At 39.6% G+C, this 21856-nt stretch overlaps 1 protein-coding gene across 1 annotated transcript; it reads right to left on the minus strand.

The window, feature by feature from the left end:
* Positions 1-2396: 2396 nt before the first annotated feature.
* LOC117989373 (short stature homeobox protein 2) lies at positions 2397-21705 on the minus strand. The gene is made up of 5 exons (XM_034976725.1): positions 21480-21705; positions 18278-18465; positions 12196-12253; positions 3450-3634; positions 2397-2594 (listed from the first exon to the last, which is right to left on the minus strand). The coding sequence occupies exons 1-5, from the start codon at positions 21703-21705 to the stop codon at positions 2397-2399; spliced, it is 855 nt and encodes a 284-aa protein (XP_034832616.1).
* Between the last annotated feature and the right edge of the window lie 151 nt (positions 21706-21856).

The raw sequence follows: 21856 nt of genomic DNA on the forward strand, positions 1-21856 counted from the left end.
TGCATTGTTGCAACAAGAATCGCACATATTCAGCCAATCAGAACAATTGAGATTGTAATAATGATTGATGCAGGTTTTAGACAATGTCGCCCTACAGGTCTCCTTAATTTCAGAAAAAGCATCTAACATGCTCGTTTTATTTTAATGCTCATTAGAAAGAGCGTCCCAAATAACGGGTCTTTCCCGTATTCATTATATAAAATACAAAGTAAAACCCCCCCACCATAGCCCATGCCACCAAATAGCTTGGCCTTGGTTATAATAACATGATAGTGTTAGCTCAAACACGATTACATGGCGCTGAAGACCCAGCTTAGCTGTAATAAATTTCGGCTCCATTTTTTTACATTTTCAATTCAATAAATTATATTCAGTGAAGATAGGCTATTATATAGGATTCTATTATTAATTTTATACTAGCACCACGACGAGCAATCGGGCTCGAGGGCCGGCCGCGCCTTCGGGGCTGTCGGGCCGTGGCGCGGGCGACCGCCATCCATCACTGCTGCAAATGTAGAAACAATTCGCTTCTCACACTAAGTACGAATATACATATATATATACAAAATTACTAGGGTAGCCACCTTGGCATAGAACAAAATGTATCTATACGACTTATGCGCGATATTATACTTAGATTGTGCTTAGATGTCAAACAATACCCAAAATATTACGTTGGTATAGTTATTATACTTACCAACCTTATATTTTGGCTATTGTTAATATATCATACTTACTTAGGTGAACCTACGTAGGTTTCCAATACTTTCTCACCATAACTGGGGTAGAGCAATTGGATATTACAGTAGGTACCGTATATCCACGCTCAAGTTTGGGCAGGCAGTTCTAGTACCTACCTTCATCATCATCATAATCAACCCCTTACCGGCCCACTACTGAGCCGGGTCTCCTCTCAGAGTGAGAAGGATTTAGGCCATAGTCTGCTACGCTGGCTCAATGCGGATTAGCAGACTGCACACACCTTTGAGAACATGTAGATCTCGCAGGTATGCAAGTTTTCTCACGATGTTTTCCTTCACCGTTAAAGCAAGTGATATTTAATTGTTTTTAAAAACGCACATAGCTCCGAAAAGTTAGTGGTGCATGCCCGGGATCGAACCCGAACCTGCCGAAAAGAAGGCGGACGTCTTAACCACTAGGCTTTCACCGTTTTAGTACCTACCTTAGGTATATTAAAAAGAAACAAACTTACTATTGTCTAATTGTATAATTTAATTATTAATTATAGTATAGGTAGGTACACAGCTATGAACAGAGCATTAATTTTTAATTTCATTATATTGAATCTTACGATCATATTTAACTGACTTTCTTTGTATTTACAATCCTTATTCCTAAAAGTAAAATATAGTTATTATGACAAGAAGCAATAATACTTACATAATTAGACAATTTTAAAATTGTATATTCATGAGAATTGAGATCATCGCCTTCTTTTTCGAATACTCATTCACTATCACAGTTATAATTCATTTACAATTTTCCGAAATTTTACACATTGGTCAAATTTTTAGCTTCATAACGCATGTCCAATAATTTCGCGTCACTTTTAATCTTTCGTAATTTCTAGAGTCTGGTATACCTACCCACGGCAGGTAGATATCTATTGGCGAGTAGAACTATGCCATGCAGGTGTTGTTGAATTAACATTTCAGTGGAACAGAAACATGATTTGAACTTAGACGTTTTACAGTACGCGGCCGAAAGTGATGAGCATCGGCCTTTAGAAAGACATTTCTGGTTTGTAAAGCATTGTCTCTGTCACCCATACCCATATAACGTTTTGTCGGGCTCAACGACCGAGACAGTGCTCTACAAATCTGCTATCTCCTTCCAAATCTTCATCACTTTTGGCCGCGTACTGTACCTACAGGTTGAAGTGAAATTTGAGGTCAAAGCGAAAGCGAAAGGAAAAAACAGAAGTTATCTAAGTAGGTAGTTATCTAGGACGTACTTACTAGTATTTACGCATAAATCTGTACTAATATTATAAATGTGAAAGTGTGTTTGTTTGTTTGTTTGTCCTTCCTTCACGCCCTAACTAAGCAATCAATCGACTTGGTTTTTGACATAGGTAGAGATAGTTGAAAGGACGGTGCTAGATTTTTATCCCGGAAAATCAAAGAGTTCCCACGGGATTTTTATAAACCGAAATCTACGCTGACGAATTCGCGGGCTTCAGCTAGTAATAAAAGTATGAAAATACTTTTGAAAATTAGGGGAAAAAGTAAAATAGGAGTGGGTCTACTCGCCAATAAATTAACGGCTTTTCAGCAAAATATACACTCACGAATTAATTAACTGACGAATATTTTTTACCAAATGATTTTTTAAATCTTTATTTGGGACTAATCGGCATAGGGTTGTTGTGTGGGCTATGTGTTAGCGGGCGAGGGCGCGGAGGCGGCTGGCGGCGGGGTGTGGCCGCGCGCGGCCGCCAGCGCCGCCGCGTGCCGCCGCGCCTTTAGCCGCAAATCCGCGATGGAGGACGAGCGACATCGCGCCGCCAACGCCGCCAACCCCGCGTACGGCGGACACAGAGCTGCCGCGGCTGCTGCGGCTGCGGTGGCGTACTGCGATTGAGTACAAACTTAAAATCAGGTTATATCAATGGTGGCTGTGGCTAATTTTGTTGTAAAAAACCTCTTTGACAGGTCTAAAATCTAAACCTAGTGCTATCCTTTTCCACTGAAAGTTTTATGAAAGGGATAGAAATTAGCAATACATTGGCTGTCATTTTACCTGTCATTTTAATTTAGTTTAAGGCGATATGTGTCTTAAAGCGGTGTTGAGAGTTGAGCCACATTTCGGATGTTCAAAGAATCAAGTTTTGGCCTCAAAAAATACTTTGTTTGTTTATTTTTTAATATTATAAAAATTAAAGATACTTATTCTTTAGTGAATTACGAGAGCCAAAACTCGATTGGCACAATTTGGCTCGATACAAAAAAATCCCCAAAAAGTTTTCCCAAAATACGCATTTTTTACACGACCATTAGGAGAAAAACCAGTTTTATTCGATTGATATAAAAAACCAACTTCAATAAAATTTCGTATTTACGTTCAACGTTTAATACACTAAGAGATTACGGTATTAAGTATTTTATGGTAACAGGGCACATAGAATTTTAAGTAAATTATTATAAAAAGCGTGCAGCAAATTTGCGCTCGGGCGGCCCGGTCGCCCGCAACGCGTCTTAGAGAACACCCGTGTACAACTTCAATCCCATTTCGTCTTAAGTTGAGATTTTGTACAACAGAATATTAGCCACCGACGAGCCTATTTTATTAATTTTTATAAAATGATCGATGTTTCAAATAGGTGTCGTTAAATATAATATTCGGTGTTACAGTCGCACAAACAATTCTTTCAAAAACCAGATAAATGTGAGGTACTAACACCGCCGGTAGATACTACCGCCACTAACCTGATGCGCTGCAGCTGACAGCAATGCGGAATCAAAGGGCGCGAAGGCCGTTGAGGGCGGGTGTGGTGCGAGAGGCAGCGGCGGAGGCGGCGGCCGCGGTGTTGAGCTCGCCAGACGTGGCACTGACACGTATGGCGCCACGCGACATGGCTCCAACGGTGTGCCTCCACCACCTACTAGAAGACCTGACAAGAAGTAAGTAAATAAATATTTTTCTAGGTGAATGCCATTTAGGTGATTATAAAACGGAATTTCATTGTTTGATCAGTTCGAAATGATAGAGGTAGGTATACTCGTACAATACGAGTTTGTAATTTTTTTGGACTGTTGTGAGGTCCACAAAGTAATAACCACTAGGTGCAGCTTCCATTGTGTGGTTGGTGGGCACTATAAGGTGGTGTACACCTACAAGAACTCACCCAAGAAATATACTTAATCTATTTATCTTTAACGGACTTAAAAGATAAACTGCGTGCAAGAGAATAACTATGCTCTCTAAAATCAAAATTGAATAGTTTAGTGCTGTCAAAGTTAATTTAAGTTAGACCTGTCATTTACTTAGTGTGTTTTTATACTTAGTAGCATATCTCTTTAAGTCTAATATAAGCGATTTTAAATTTAGAAAAACGCCTATAGAATTGCTACTATTAAGTAAGTAGCTTCTCGCTGAAATGCGTTCGAGGCGCATTATACGCGGTCCAATGACCTTTTTACCGCGAACTTATAATGAAATCATGATACGAGCGAAAAACCACTCCAGAATGTCTGAAACGCCGGGCAAATTGTATCGCTTGGTTAGGCGTTTTTCCAAGAAGTTTTCTGCGATTTGTTGATCTTGTAAGTCAACTAAGGAAAACTGAAGTATGAACTGGACACTCATGGTTTGCTAAGTCAACTATAATGTAAAGAGATCGATTCATAATTGCAGCGAAAACCTGGCTACAAGTAGAGCATGAGATTCATTTTATTTTAAGTAAAATGCTTATCAGATTAAGTAGGGTGCTGTACCTACCTAAGAACGCGACATAACCTCATAGCCTCATAGGTATTGAAATTTAATACTAAAGCAAAGTGAGTAACGCTCAAGCGATGCAAATCGGGTGCCTGCATTGATCCACCTCGATTGGCAGAGACAAACGAGATCGCCGACGCGCGGCAAATCCGCTCAGATCCGTTCCCGAACTCCACTTAATTAAATTGATATTTAAGTAAAGCATAATTTGCTCGTAAATTAAGTGAGATTCGTTGTTTATAGCCCGCTCGGGGCGAAGTGCGCAATTAATAAATTAACGCGGATCTACCCGACTTAAGGTGTTCGGTGATGGTTCGGGGTGTTTTCTAAAAGGTTATTAATTTAATTTGTCGTTCACCTCCAGGCTCGATCAATTGTCTTGGGTATTTATTGTAATTTAACTACCTTTTGCCGGATACTTTATCCAAGTTTTCTAAATTGAAGAAATTCTTTTGAGGTACTCAACTCTATTAAACGACTTAGCAATGAGGAAGTTTCTAGCCAACGTTCGATAAAATTTTCATAGATGGCGCTAAATTACTAACACCACTAAAAACGAAAAATAATACCTATATCTATATGATCTACATACTCGTACCTAACCTCCATAATAACGTGTCATGAATTGAATGAAATCGCAAATCGTAGATATTGACACGGTCATATTTTATCACCCACCGGAAATCTGCAAGTTATGAAGGTGATAATCTACGTACGTTCATATAATGAACGTAAACATAGAATAGAGTCTGCAATAATGCAATATCACGTAGGTATGTGTGGAACTGAGCTGGGTTGGACCGAAGCGAATGTGTAAATCAGAGCCCCGGTCGCCCGTCGACATTATCAAAATGGATGCTCCCCACGCGTATGAGTTATTTCCATATTTGACACCGAATTACTTTCGAGAAGTGCCGACATAAATACGAGCGGGAGCGCGTCCGGCGGCGTAGCGGCCGCCTACTCATGAACCTTTAGTATGAGTTTACTTTGACAATGCTGTGATAGATTTCGACTATATCGAAATCTTATAAACATCAAGGCTAAGGCGCTGAGGCGCATGGAACTAGGAATCATCCTAGTTCCATGACACTGAGGATAGGTAAGTTTAGGTTAGCAAACATGACTGCTTAGTTTTGACTGTTAAAGCAGTAAATGAGATCATTAGGACGGCGTAACTTAACTTATACCGTTGGATAAATCGATTAGAGATACTCCATTGTGACGTTATGTTTAAGTTGAAAACTTGACTATAGGGTCGGTAAAAACAACCTAAAACCTTAATTTAAAGATCGGAGAGATAATTATGACTTTATTTTATTACCCAAGAGACTTTAAAACATTTAATTTAATTTAATTTAGTTTAGGTGATTCACCTTTTAACTGATGTACTTAATAGGATTTCGATATTCGTATCAACGTTGTCAAGATGTGTAAGCTCATACCTACAGGCCTCCCCGCTCTGTGCGGTTCGCCCTTCACCCAGCGACCGCCGTGCATTTATTTGATTAACTCTGAGTTGTTTAATTTAATCAGATTATAAGGTAAACTCGCGCGGGGGCATCCTCGCGCTCTCGCTTATTTTAAAGCGTCCGGAACATCTTTACAGCGGTTTCTGGGTAATAAAACATCGCCACCCTCGCAGTGCGCGAATAACTTTACAATTTCATGAACAGGGGAACAATTAGGCGTCGATGTATTTTTTCTTTTTGAATTTCACGGCAGCTTTTATTGTTTTTATAACGGGCACCGCTCGCCCGAGATTTATGTCTTCGTTAAAAATGAATTCTTAATTTTATGAAGATTCGTTGCCAATGTTGTGTGATTTGTTAGTTAGGTAACTAAAAATATTATTTTTTATTTTGTTTTTATTACTTTTAAAGTACACCAATATAACAAAAAAAAGTACGTGCGTCTGTAGAACTACCTACCCATTAAATTTTATTGTGTTGCCCAAGTACTTTAACTTTGCCCTGTCCTGTACAGGAACTTTGTCCTGTTTAGTTGTAAAACAGCGCGTTGTAGTGGTCATAAATATATATACCTAGCATAAAGATTGGTATAAAAACTAGGTACATCATGCAATTTAAGCACATGACACTCAAAACGCAACGCACTCAAACGCATTTAATAAAGCAAGTCATTGTAGGTACTCATGTGAATTGATAATAACATTCTCGTAGAAACATAACCCAAAACCGCAAGCAATTGCGCGAATATGAATCAATAATAGCATTAGTAATCTCAACGCTTCCTAAAGGGGCAAAACATAACAAATAACCGTTTCATTTCACTTTACATGATTGTTCTCGTGTTAGGCGGCGGGGCGAGGCGAGGGGGGCACATAAGTTAATAAGACATTTAGCAGGGGACGGCGGGATTGCGTCCGAATGGCTCCCGCGGGGAATCATTTTATTCGATTCTGGAGAGCAGCTTTTTTCCGCTTTACGCTCTGTTTAGCGGTTCTTCGGGGCTCTTGCAATCACGGGAAAGTGGGATCTTGGAGAATCCCGGCAGCCGTCAGCTTAGGTTTGCTGACGAGTTCTTATGAGCGGGGACAGCACTCGCCACAAATTGTCTTAATAATTGGGATGATAACATAACATTTGCGGGGCTTTGTGTAAGTCGAAAATTAGGAATTTTAGACAAAACAATCACGTCGCACATTAAGTAATTGATATTTGAGATCTAACTGGAAAAATTGCATATTTGTAAATTGTAATTCATTATGAAGGTTACTGCATTGAATCCTGACGCAGTAGCCTATTGCTACGCGCACATGCGACGACGTAGCAGCCTACGCCACGTAAGAAAAATGAAATTATTTCGCTGAAATAACTTAAAGCGATATAAAATATACCTACTCGTATTTAATATTTTTTTCAGCAATTGCTTGGTAGGTACGTAGACAGAGTAAATAAAGGTTGACCCAAGTACTGTGTAACCGCGTCTGATATCGAGATATCATGACGTAACGATGAATAACACGTACCATTGTTTAGTAGTCAATATTTGTATTAATCGATCAACAATATTTGTATTAAACGTTTTTTATGTGAAAACAAGTAAATAACTAATGAGAAATACAATGACGCCATGAATTGTCAGTTTGTTTTACAACTAAAGTTGTAGACCTTGAAAAAAACCGGTTCCAAAATAGGTTAGCTGCATCTCTGTTTAATCACATTAGTAACTTTATCTGTGCTCTCTTTTTAGTGTGAATGAGAAAGCAAACGTTCCTTGGTCTAGCTTTATTACTCTGTCTACGGGTAGGTATTAGCAAACTAGATGACGCATCACGGCATCACTTTGAAAATTATTTTTTAGAGATAATCTGTAATCGTAATAGCGAAAACTTACATAACTAAATCATATTTTTGGTTGCACACACTTACGTTGCTGATAAAACATATTATTAAAATTTTAGAAATAGCAGAGATATCAGTAGACATGCAACAAGTTTTAAGAACCACGGCGCGGCTTAAGCTTTATAGGTACGTTGATACGTCAATCGGTTTGTTTATCCTTTTATTTTGAACTAGCTGATGCCCGCGACATCGTCTGCGTGGATTTAGATGTTTAAAAATCCTGTGGAAACTCTTAAATTTTCCGGGATAAAAAGTAGCCTGTGTCGTTCTCCAGGTCTTTAACTATATGCCCACTCCTCGTTTTTAACTCGAACCGCTAGAAAATGGAACGCCCTTCCAGCATCAGTTTTCCCCTGCAATTTTAATATGGGTATCTTCAAAGTCATGACTGAATACTAATAGGCATTAGGCATCTTAATAGCAAGCACGCTCCATCTTAGGCTGCATCATCACTTGCCAGCAGGTCTGATTGCAGTCAAGCGCTAGTCTATAAATCTTTATATCGAAAAGGAAAAGGTGACTGACTGACTGACTGACTGACCTATCAACGCACACCTCAAACTACTGGACGGATCGGGCTGAAATTTGGCATGCAGATATAGCTTTTATGACGTAGGCATCCGCTAAAAAAGTATTTTTGACAATTCAACCCCTTAGGAGGAGGAAATAGGGGTTTGAAATTTGTGCAGTCCACGCAGACGAAGTCGCAAGCATAAGCTAGATTAAAAATAAAAATAAATCTGTAAAAAAGTCGGCCCAAGTGCGAGTCGGACTCGCGCACGCAGGGTTCATGACACTTTAATTTTCATGGCGGCCATTTTAAAATTCTAAAGTAGCTATTTATATAGCGGCAATAGAATTACACTTTTTGTGATAATTTCAACTCTGTACCTATTATGGCCGCTGGCAGACAGACGGACAGCGGAGGATTAGTAATAGGGTTCCTAATTAGGTCAATCCGTTATTCCGTTGCAGCTTGATTGAACGACAAATCAACAAACAAAGACACTTTCGCATAATAACATGGGTATTGATATTGATATTGATATCCTAGAATTTCGACGCAGTAGCATGGTGCTACGCGCACGCTACGACGACGTAGCGGCCTACGTGTGAAAAATATTTTTTTCAATAATTATTTCTTATTGTTACTAGCATACTACTTGACTGTCCCGGCTTCGCTCGGGTAGAATTTCTAATCAATCTTTTTCAGTCAGTTTATAGTTTTATATGTAGAGATTGGTCAAAACGTAATATTACGGTCGTATCAATAGTAATAAGTTAGTAATTTAAATAAATAAATAAATAGTAATTTAACCCCTGAGTTAAATATCTAGACTTGAATATACATAATCAATTTATAGACCAAATAGTTGACTGTGAAATTCTCCGAAAGAACTGCAATACGACTAAACTGGATCACTCAATCGCTAAGTGCGTTGGTCCATTCCCCAAATTTATCGTTTTCCGTGTATGGTTCGCGAGTTTTTTACCGATTCGCGCGATTCCCGCCGGCCCGTTTTAATTATTCATCCGTGTGAGTTATGGTCAAATTAAAAAACTGTTAGAGTCCGACCGGCGCGCCAGCGGGAACTGTAATCCAGTTAGACGGAATGATGGAGAATGCATAATGTGATAGCCGTAGGTACTTGCGTTAGCTATGATTCCGATACTAATGCTACAGATTTTTTGTCTTTACTAGTATCATTATCATCATCATCATCATGATCTAATCATAGCCGGCTCACTACAGAGCACGGGTCTCATCTCAGTATGAGAAGTGGTCCACCACACTGGCCAAGAGCGGATTGGCAGACATCACACACATTTGAGAACATTATGGAGAACTCTCAGACAGCACGTTTGCTCACGACGTAGTACTTCACCGTTAAAGCGAGTGATATTTAGTTTCATAAAACGCACATAATTCCGACTTAGAGGTGCGTGCACGGGATCGAACACCTGACCTCCCGAATAGGAGATGGATGTCGTATCACTCGTGGCTATCACAACTGTTTTAGAAATTTTGTACTATGCACTTTTTTCACTAGTATTGAGATAGTAGTGACTACTCTAAAACAGTGTCCACTAGCTATAAAACTTGCAGAAGACAATTTGCGTAATTCAATTTCAATGGAATAGCTGGCAGAAATCGACTTGTTGCTAGTGATTAATCAGTGCAAGTGACTTGCCAAAGCTGATTTCAGTAAATATTACTATCTACCGGTAAACACACTGCTAAGCGATAAGTAAATTGCGTTCCATTACGACGCTATGTAAAACTTAGTTCCATCTTAGACGGAATTCGTCACTTATCAATTAGATGAGATAGAAGTCAAGGAATAATTTATAGAAAAAAAAACCGGCCAAGTGCGAGTCAGGCTCGCGCAACGAGGGTTCCGTAATACAGTCGTATTTTTTCGACATTTTGCACGATATTTCAAAAACTATGATGCATAAAAATAAATAAAAATCTGTTTTAGAATGCACAGGCGAAGACCTTTCATATGATACTCCACTTGATATAGTTATCCTACTTCGAAAATTTAAAATGTTAATTATTAGTTCAGGACCACAATTTAATTTTTTTTTGTGAGATGTAACCACAAATTCACGGTTTTCAGATTTTTCCCCTAATGCCAGCTATAAGACCTACCTACCTGCCAAATTTCATGATTCTAGGTCAACGGGAAGTACCCTGTAGGTTTCTTGACAGACAGACAGACAGACAGACAACAAAGTGATCCTATAAGGGTTCCGTTTTTCCTTTTGAGGTACGGAACCCTAAAACTCACCTTTGTTCTCTTTGTAGTATTGTAACATTTAATATTTGTGTATTTTAAATGTACTCCATTGAAATTTCCATGATCACAGCACTAGATGATGCCCGCGACTTCATCCGCGTGGATTTAGGTTTTTAAAAATCCCGTGGGAACACTTTAATTTTCCGGGATAAAAAGTAGACCATGTCCTTCCCCGCGATGTAAGCTAACTCTGTACCATTTCATCAAAATCGGCTGAACTGTTGGGGCGTAAAAAGCTTGCAGACAGACAGATAGCCACACTTTCGCATTTATATAATATTAATATGGATTTGTTATAGCACGATAAATTAAAAGTTACACATGCAGTACTTAGCGCAGTGTAAATTTCCACCCGAATAAATGTTATTGTGTGTAGCGAGCGATGCCAACTCGGGGGTAGAGTTTGCCAGAATCATTTGCAATTTCTACTTTTCGACTACATTAAGCGGTGAATTTATTTAGCATAATACGTGATTCGAACATTTGTTTCCATTATAACTATCATTACCAGCGTTAACTACATTTTGGTGTTGTCGTCTCTACAAACGAGTTACATATAGATAGGTACCTACTTTTGTTTTATTTTATTTGCAGTCCATACAATAATGTATTAAAAATACAAATTCTCAATGAACCGACTTTAACAAAATATCACACAAATGGAGACAGACAACATAGAATACTTTTTATCACATAAAAACACAGGGTTTGGACGAAGTTGCGGACAAAGATTACCTTTTTAGAAATAAAAATGTATGTTACTAGCTGCCCCGGCGAACTTCGTACCGCCTAACAGTCGATTCTTTTTCAGGCAATTTTAAAATTTTTCTCTCCTTAAAAACCGTACCCGTTCTTCAAGGAATATTATTTTATTTTGTTTATTTTGTTTATTTGAAAGTAATCAACAGCGTAAATACATAATTATTATTTAAATTTAAATCTAGGTATAACAGAAGGCCAAAAGAGATTACTTAAAATTATAATTAAACTATTTTAACAGAATAGAGTTAGAATAAATGTAGGTATATACAATAATAAAATAAAATTACAACAGTGTGTGTATGATTGTATGTGAGTGTGTATGCGTGTGTGAGTGTGTGCTTATGAGTATGTGTGAGCGTGTGTGCATGTGTGTGTGTGTGTAAATGGGAGTGTATGATTGCATGCATATTTAGATGTTAGCTACTTTTTTTTGTTTTACGATGATAGTTTCTTAATTCCTTTTTAAATTTATTGTTTGATAGGTAAAATAAGTCAAACTCAGCGAACTGATTGTTATAAGTACGTACCAAGCGTGGAATTATAGAATTTCGCGCATAATTTGAGTTAGATTTGGGAACATTTAGAAATAAAGAATTAGCAAAATCGGTTCAGTTGTTCTCGAGATTTGCGATCAGCAACACATTCAGTGATTCATTTTTAAATATAGAGAAGATAAGGAATGGAGTTTTTTACTCGGAACCATTGTAATTAAAATAATCCCAAAAAAGGTACCTACCTATGAGATGATACAAGCAATGTTATAAATAAAGTAATACGATATACCTAGATCCTAATCTTACCTTTATGCATTTGGCTCTCGTGTTTTCGACACTTGGCTCGTCGGTTTTGAAACCACACCTAAAAATATATAAAAATTTAATAAATATCTAAGTATAATAAAGTTATATTTATTTAATATAATGAAGTTAGCAATGTTTGTGTAAATAGCTTAAGAATAAAATACATGTTATGTGTAAATGACCTGCACACTAATCCTGATAGTGGTGTGCAACAGTAGTATGTACAGTACCTACTTACTTAGTTAGTAAGTAGTGTTAGTTCTTTCTAAGTATAACCATATAATATCTTCTGTGGTATAACCTAGACATGCACTAACAAAGGATTTGCAAAATTCTTACTGAATGTTTGAAAAACCTTATCATGATCCAAAACCACGCTAACGAAGTTGCAGGAATCAGCTAAGTATACTTAGGTACTTACTTAGTGTAGTTAATAAGATATACCAATTGCTCCATGCATTAAAAAAATGTTATTTACATGTATAATCTTATAAACACAAAATGTTATCTACAGACTACAGTGTAGATTCTGCACAATAAGTAGTAGGTACCTATCTACGCTAAAATCAGGCTAGAGTAGAAGAAACATAAAATATTCAAGTCATAGAATAGAAAATCTCATTGTCTATTCAAATACCTACGCGCCTACATAAATAATAACTCTACATACCTACCATACAAGTATAATATGACGTATACTTATTATGCACCTTTTATGGCGTATTTCTCATTGCTTAGGGTCATAACTCATAACTAGCCCCTTCCAATAATGGTAAGTTCTTGGGTTAAAGTCGATCACCTATCCAGTTATAAGGTGTAACTGATTGTAAGATGTGATGTGTAGCACAGTTAAGAAATACCTAAGTACATGTTTTTCTTTCGTTCTTTTCTTTCAGTTAACGACTCGGATCAACTTTGCTTGAAACCAGTACAATCGATTGTTATTCGGTGTCGCAACTAGGCCTCAACTCCCACAAGTAAATGTTACAATGTACACATGTAAGGAAATGTTATATATGTGGACAGCCAGCCACCGGTCACAGGTAGATACTAGATAGATAGGTATGTAGTAAGTACACAGACGTACAGACAAATAGGCAAATACGGTTAACCGCATTAGCGAAGAGGGCACGCGGAGCGCTGATTGCAGACAGACTGATGTGCCTATAGCTGCCCCTCGCTTATAGAATATCTATACAAATAAATTTAAATGTCTGTTTGTTATTTTGAACAAACCTTATTATAATATGACAACAAAGTGATCCTATGAGGGTTTCGTTTTTCCTTTTGAGGTACGGAACCCTGAAAAACTTATATTAAAAGCTTCGCTATTAAACTCATGTAAAACGAGGCTTAATTAATAATACACAATATTTAGTGCAACATATTATCTGCTTATTTCAAAACAAACTTTCGGATATACGACAACTGATAACTAGCTAGGGGAGAATTCATTAGCTCTGATTACATTAGACAATTCCGACTAAATGGCAAACAAACATGTAAATATACCTCTTCATTTTATGCTAAACATCCCCGTTGATATAAGAGACAATCGAATTTGGCTTATGGCGTTCGACCCGGACAACGAAATGCATGTGTACTTAGCAAATAATTTTATTTGCTTACGCATAGGTACCTAAGTAGATATATGTATTGTTATGGTTTGGATTTGGAATTACCAAAATGGTAAAAAATAAATTCCAAAAAAAACCCCCGGCAAATGCGAGTCAGATTCGCGCACCGAGGGTTCCGTACTGCAGTCGTACTTTTTCGACACGATAAAAACTGGTAAATATCTTAGTTTTAATGTTGAAAATTCTTATTATTTGTTCATGTTTTTTTTTTAAATGATGTAACCACAAATTCTCGATTTCAGATGTTTCCCTTTACGTGTGCTTAGACTTACCTACCTACCAAATTTCATGATTCTAGGTCAACGGGCAGTACCCTATAGGTTTCTTGACAGACACGACAGACAGACAACAAAGTGATCCCATGAAAAAGTAGAAAACACACAGAAAACAAGACGTAAACATAATGCGGCCGACTAAGGCCTCGGTTACGAAGACGCGGGGCGTCGCGCGATGCGATGCGGCGCGGCCCGCACTGAATTTAAACATATGGCATTGTATGAGTGCGTTTACGGAGAAGCAATTTTATACGCGTTTGTTTGAGATGGAGCGTTTTTTGCGGCCGAGCCCGCGGATGGCATCGACGCGTCCCACGCGGCGTTCATCGTGGCGGCGCACGCGGCGGCAATTCTCGATGAAGCGATGGCCGCAGCGGAACCTTCTGCCAGTCTTTATTTGGGAATCGCATAACGCAGACGCGCCCGCCGCGCCACAGCAGCGGCCACCGCCACTCTTCCCGCCTCGCATCTCTATGAACAACGTCATATATTGCCATATGTTTGTGATTACGCGTGCGATGTTAAGGGCCGCTTCAAGCGCCGCCTCACCGTAAACAAAAAAAACGTACGACGCGCCGCGAGATGCTACGCCACACGCAACGCGCGACGCCCCGCGACTCCGTAAACGAGGCCTAAGGTTGCCTGTCTACTGGTGCGAAGCTAGCTAGCGGAGCGGAGTTGCGAACTTTATCCGTCCATAGACCGTAGACGCGGAGCTAGGTAGTGGAGCGGAGCGAGAAAGTAATGCAGAGCGGAGTTGCAAGCACACGACGAGTCGTTTGAGCTACTGGCGGCGTACAATTGGTTTAGTTTTACGCGAAGTATCCGCTTCCCCGCTCCGCATTAAAATGTATGATTTTTTAAACGAACTAGTTCGCAAAACCTCACTAGAGGACAGGCAGTCGGCCGAAGTATATTTACGCCGCGGCGATAAATACGTCGGCTGCACTTATTTGGGTGGGTCCGGGGTTTGATCCCGGGCAAGCATCTCTAATTTTTCGAAATCATGTGCGTTTTAGTCAAATAAGTATCACTTGCCTTAATAACGGTGAAGGAAAACATCGAAACCGACACGCCTGAAAGTTCTCCATAAGTAATGTTCTTTCTTCTTTAAAGGTTCGTCCGCACCTGAGCGGCGCGGCGCGGCGCTTCAGCGAGCTGCACGTCGCGGCACAGAGCTTCAAAATATCATTTCTATCATTTTGTATGGCGCATATCGCACTAGAGCGGCGCTGCACAGCGCTTCACCGCGCGTTGCCGCGCGGCACGGCTGGAGAGAATATTTTGAAGCGCAGCGAAGCGACGCGCAGTGCAGTGACGCTAGTGCGACATACCCAGCGGCGCGGCACGGCGCTTCGCGCTCGTACGCGAACGGGTATAAAAGTGACGCGCAAGTGACGCGAGGTGCCGCGTACTGAAGTTGTAGTGCGGTAGGCACCGTCGAGCGGCCTGTACCCGTAGTACAAGATTTTACGTCTCACCAAACGAAACCAAATTCGAGAGTCGAAATATTTCCGCGTTACAGTAAAATGGACCTAAACAGCCTTGAATTGAAGTCAAATATTCAATGCCACTGATTTTAATTTCGCAATGTTTCCGCTTGGAGCACTGGCTGTAGAAGTGTAGACAAACTTGAGCTTTAAAACAAGGCGTTTAAGATCCAGTTTACTGTAACGCGGAAGTATTTCGACTCTCGAATTTGGTTTGGTTTGGTGAGACGTAAAATCTTGTACTACGGGTACTGAGGTGACGCGTTCTGCAGTCGGACTGAAGCGCCGCGCCGCGCCGCTCAGGTGCGGACGAACCTTTAGGTGTGTGATGTTTACCAATGCCAAAAACCTTTAGTAGTGTAGTAGGCCTGCGGCGATAGGTTGAAATGATGAAGACTCCTTAAGGGTATAGGTATCTACTTATTTATTAATTAATTATTTCTTTGTAAATGAGCTCTAATCTGCTTAAACAAGCAATAAGTAGGTAGTTGTGTTTCTAAACACCTCGACTTGACACTAGTGAAGATGTAGTGCTCGGGGTCAGGGCTTTTATCTATTTATTCGTTTTTCCCCCACGCGTCACGACCGGACACCACTTAACGCCGATCGGTCACTAATCGCAATATATCGCCGATAAACCTGAGCACTTGTTGGATTAAATCTAATAGTGTGAGCCGTGAGGGTATTCAATTGAAGACCCTATTAAGAAAAGTATCTTCGTACATATTTAAGTTCTTCCAAGTAGCGTTGGTTACATACCGTAGGTATACCGGTCTACCTTACACCACTTAATTTACCTACATCATAACGCTGTAAAGATAATAACAAGTTAATAATTCAAATAAATATAATATGTAGTGCTTATATGTATACCTACCTACCTATACTTAGCTAATTTATTAGTGACCCATACTCAGTAGATTCATGTTTCCTAGGAATGAGTGCCCTGGTTGCTATAGCTGCTACTCTACGTTAACCCAAATCAGTAGTTTTAGACGTCCAAAATTGGCTTTTTCATTTTCTCCGTGCCATGGAGAGTACTTGATCCCGGTTATAAGAGCACTAACATCTCGTGTTAGCCTACGAACATGAAATCGAGTCGCATATTTTATAAAATTCTATCTTACGAAACCACCGCGATACTCCATTATTATGATGTAATTAATGGAAAGAGGTCACGACCCTCAGTAATGAATGAGGAATACGATGATAAAGATAGAGTAATCGATAGTAATTCAATATAATAATTCTAAATGCCAGCACGTTCGTGTAATGAATAGTATAATTTCATTACAAGTGTGGAAAAGCTGTCATTGCAAAGAGTTCGACAAACGTCTACCCGAGCCGAAGGCGAGGGTTGACAGTCGGAACAAGTTGCAATGACGGTTCCGCACGTGTACCTACTGAACGACTATTTTTAATACAGTTGCGAAAAAATTAAGCAATTTAATAAAATAATAAATAAAAACACAATAAACTCAACTAACTTAACATTTTCTGAAAAACTATTTGCTTTTTTCTCTTCTCTCCACGCAATAAATTCGTCGTATGTAGATATGTAGCGACTTTTTGACTTTTCCGGTAAAATGTTCTCCGAAGCATTTTGTGCAACAAACAACTAAACTCGCAAAGAAAATTTCTGAAAAATGGCGCCAACCGTAGAATATAAGCAGAGTTTTTTTTTCTTCACCCATTCTGGTATAGGCAAAGGGAACTATGCCCATACAGCCAAGTCTTGAGTAGAAGTTTTTTATTGATATGAAATGAAAATGAAATTTAATGAGATGAAATGAAATGAAACCTAACCAAACTCAGTCAATCAAATAATTAATAATCTGATATTGAATCAAATTAGTAGCTTCTTTTTAGAAATATACGTATTTGCATGAATCATAAAAACTTCTATGATTTTTTTTAGTAAAAACTTCATGGTTGGTTTTTCTTTTTAATAGATATTTTGATCGTTGGGAAAGAGAACGCACGAGTTGGGGAAAGGTAAAAAAAGGCACGAGTATGTAATAGCCCACATCCCGAACGCTATACGTCCCTGCAATACGCCACTTTTTGAGCAACTGTATTAAAAAACAATATACCTACTTAAGTAATAAAAATAATGGTGTCAGATGATTGCTAATCCTAACCTACTAGTAACTAAGTAGGCCCTAGGGCGATAATGTTAGGTGTAATTTCGTGCATTAGTAATAAGGAACACCATGCGACGGTAGATTCCAATTGGAAGGGGATACGAGTAGGTAGGTCGGTCGCTCTTAATTGATATCGCACGTGATAATTTCAATTGCGTGTTGTTTTGTAATGATAATTTTGCCAGACCAATTTACTTATTTACTTAGGCAACTTTTTTGGTTTACTTACATTGTGCTTTATAAGATTTTAATGCTAACACCGAAACTGTATGAAGCTAAGTATATCAAATTACGACGTTTTCCCGTGAATTAATCTCCTTACATTTAACAGCTGTCCCTGTTTTACCCCTTTAGAAATTGAATTTTCAAAAATCCTTTCTTAGCGGATGTCTACGTCATAATAGCTACATCTGCATGCCAAATTTCAACCCAATCCGTCCAGTAGTTTGAGCTGTGTGTTGATAGATCAGTCAGTCAGTCGGTCAATCAGTCAGCCTTTCCCTTTATATACCTATTTATAGATAAAAGTACATTACCTGCACTCTAGCTTCACTAAGACCGAGGCGCTGACTAAGCTCCTCGCGCATGAAAGCGTCAGGGTAGTGCGTCTCGTCGAACAGCCGTTCCAGCTCGCCCAGCTGCTCCAGCGTGAAGTTGGTGCGCGAGCGGCGCTGCTTGCCGCTGCTGTTGCTGTTGACGGTACCGTTCGACTTGTCCGTGGGATCTATTGTGAGGACAATTTTTAATTTTTTTGTTAGGTACCTAATTATACATAGTTCTTATATACAGCTTTTTTCTGCTTTGCCATTAGAAATGAATACGCTTGGATACAATACGCTTTTATTGTACAAGTCACAACGCTACGGAATGGAAAAGACAAGTGCAGAAATATACTTAAGTATTATAATAATACTCGTAAAGTTAGATATTATAAGGTTATGTAATATACTTAGTGGAATTCTCAGCGGTGATCTCTTATATACCTAGATTCTAGTTCCTTTGTTTGCCTGGATGCTGAATAATGTGAGGATACAAAGTATCGATAGGGGATAGGGTTGTGTCTGGTGTTAACCCACAATCAGGATCGTTTCTATTTTATAGCTTAACCCATCTTAAGGATGAACGAATGAGAAAATCCGCTAGTCATTGACATTTTATGAGTAGAGACCGCGTACTAGTAGCGTAGCGTGGGTTCCAGCATGATGAACTGACGATATAAAGAGTGCCGTGAAACGGCTAAATGAGGAAGGCTGAGGACAAGGTGTGGTGGCGCTGACCAGGGAAGGCCTATGTTCAACATTGGATGACCGCAGGCTGATACGATTAACCCATCTAAAAGTTTAAAATTGTTGGAAAAGTTACCATTTAAAAATAAAGAGACCCTATTGGTGATTTTCTCTTTAGAGTATTTTAAATATTTTGTAGAGACATGAACAACGAAACAAACAAAGTGTACCTACTGTTGCGTTGGAGTAAGCGTAGTGCATATAAGCAATCGTATCTGAATCTGTAGAATTCACTGTCAGGCTCGAAACGCAGCAGAGTATAGAGAATAGACGGTGAAATGTTCGAACGAAGGAACGATACGTTTAAAAGTGTCGTTTGAAGCAATTTAGCAAATTGGGAAGCTCTCCTTTTTATACGGCAATTATGTAAATGGAGGGATTATCCAAACGTAGGCGGCGCTGCGGGCCACACCCTCTCCCCTGACGTCTCGAGGGCATTTTAACTCCTTCAGCATCTTAGACTTGCGAATAGTGATTAATTGTCGAGCGATCTACAAAATACCCCCATTTAATACACGGTGATTCATTCGATTGAAAGTCCTTACATCCAAAACTCGCACACTTAAGAAATTAAGTACTGTCAGAGACGAATACCTCGATAGTTTTTATAACATCATGATACCGAAGGATCTCTAGGATATCTCTGACGCAATGACAGACCTTCTGTTTCGATTCTTCTTCTTCTGTACCTACTGAGTTTCTTTTCCGCACCTAAACGTAATCGTCCGCAGACCTATGCGGATGTGCAACTCCTATGCGGATCACTCCAGCCAGTCGAGCTCGCTCCGAAATTGAAGCTCGATCCTCGATTTTGTCAATCACTAAAAATAAGTAAGTATAACCTCTTCTTTGTTTTTATTTAAGTCAATAGTGCAAACAAAACTTTGAGAAGTCCCTACTATTTCGTTACGATAGCTTAAGTTCATCATCACCTTCTAAGCTTCTACAGCCTGTTGTAACTTGCAGTTCACTGCAGGACTCAGACTTCTTCCTAGTACCAGTAAATATGCTAGTGCAAGTGCACTTGCACGCCGGAAGCTTGCTTTTGATAAGCTGATTCCCCTTCATTCCAGCTGCCTTTTCGATATCGTCGTGCCATTGTGCAGGTATGGTCTGCTGACACTTATGCGACCAGTGCGCGGTTGTAATTCCAGCTACTATCGGTTCCAACGTCTGTCCTTCCTACTACAAACGTGCCTCAGTCGGGAGACATCAGTCGTTCCTTCCCCCTGTTCGTTTCCTTATCTCCACATCACCAACTCCATCTGAGTCTCTCTTATATATAGGGTTTGTAAGGGCCAACATGGTTTTTTCCATCTTCCAAGCATCGCGCAGCTTAACCTCATTGAACCCTATTTTAATTAAGTACCTATTTACCTATAAGTTACAAAATTCGTATTCAATTAAATCGAATGACATCGGTCATCCGATTGAATTGAATACGAAGTTGATGAATAACTTTGTTGTTATAGTTGGGCCTTTACGAACGTGTGAACTGGGCCATAAATCATTACGATCATAGGATTGGGAGAGTGCCGCGGAAGTCGTTATCGATAAAGGGATGTTGTTCGGACGCAGGTAACTAGTAGCTAATTTTGTATTGTTTCCCCTCGCTCTTTATAACCATTTATCGACTATCGATAATTCCTTTTTTTACTGTTACACACAACACCAGAACATCATGTTTCAGTTCCATAAGGCCTGTAAGTTTGAGCGAGAGGTCTGATAAAAATGATTTATGACCCAGTTCGCACTTCGTAATGGCCCAACTATAGCACTTATGTGAAGGGTTCTGCCTTAGTAGGTATACTATTAAACGTAAGCACAATAGGCAGCACGAAAGTTGTTCAAACAAATTACTAAAATTTAAAGAGGCATTGCAACGGCAGCCACACGGGCAGGCATTATTTCAATTAAGTACCTACTTGTTACTGAGGCGATCTGATGAGTAGGTTACATACACTAGATACACTACGCAAACGCAACCTCAAACTTACTAGTGCATTTTTTCACCAGCAGTGTTTAAGTACTATTAATAATACTTAGCAAGTACAATATATTATGTTATGAATTATGAAAAGTTGTTAGTAAACATGGAACATTTGTATCGCTGGTGGACATGGGTGACATACATATTGTAGGAGATAAACATATTGTACAAAACAAATCGGAACCGACGCGACGCGGACGGCCCGCGCGTCGCGCCATGCATGCACTGCTTGAAACCATTCCACAGAAATGCGCAGCCCAGCTTTCAATTGTTTTTACTTTTATTAATATAATTTCTTTGTTGTTTTCCTACAATACAGCTAGAGTTAACTGTAACACAGCTGACTGTCTTTCTTGCAAAGATTTTAAGCCGGCGGCGCACCTACACCAGATTAAACAGACTGTGTAAGCATGAATCTTAAATGCCGTATCGCAAAAGTTCTATAGGATAATAAATACATACCGTGTTTATGGTCATCATCATCCTCTTCCCGTTTATAGTTCTGCACAGGCACAGGGGACACGAGCCAATTCCGCGGCCTCTTCGCCGGCGGCGCCTTCTCCTCTAGCGCGGTGATGTCCACCTCCTCGTCCACATCGTCGGCCTCCCCGGGCTCCGGTGGCGGTGCCGGCGCGTCGCCGCCCTCCAGCGACTTGCTGACGAAGTCCGCCAGCCGCTCCATCACCATTACTGCTCCAGACACGCGACCGCGCGCGCGGCCATCGCCCGCCACGCTCTACGGAACACACTGCAGTGGAGGCGGTTCGAACGCCTACACCACCACATAAATAACAACCCCGTAACAAACACAACCCTACTAAACCCTGTCACGGTTTATT

Source organism: Maniola hyperantus, chromosome 2, assembly GCF_902806685.2.
Source record: "Maniola hyperantus chromosome 2, iAphHyp1.2, whole genome shotgun sequence".
Classification (NCBI taxonomy): domain Eukaryota; kingdom Metazoa; phylum Arthropoda; class Insecta; order Lepidoptera; family Nymphalidae; genus Maniola; species Maniola hyperantus.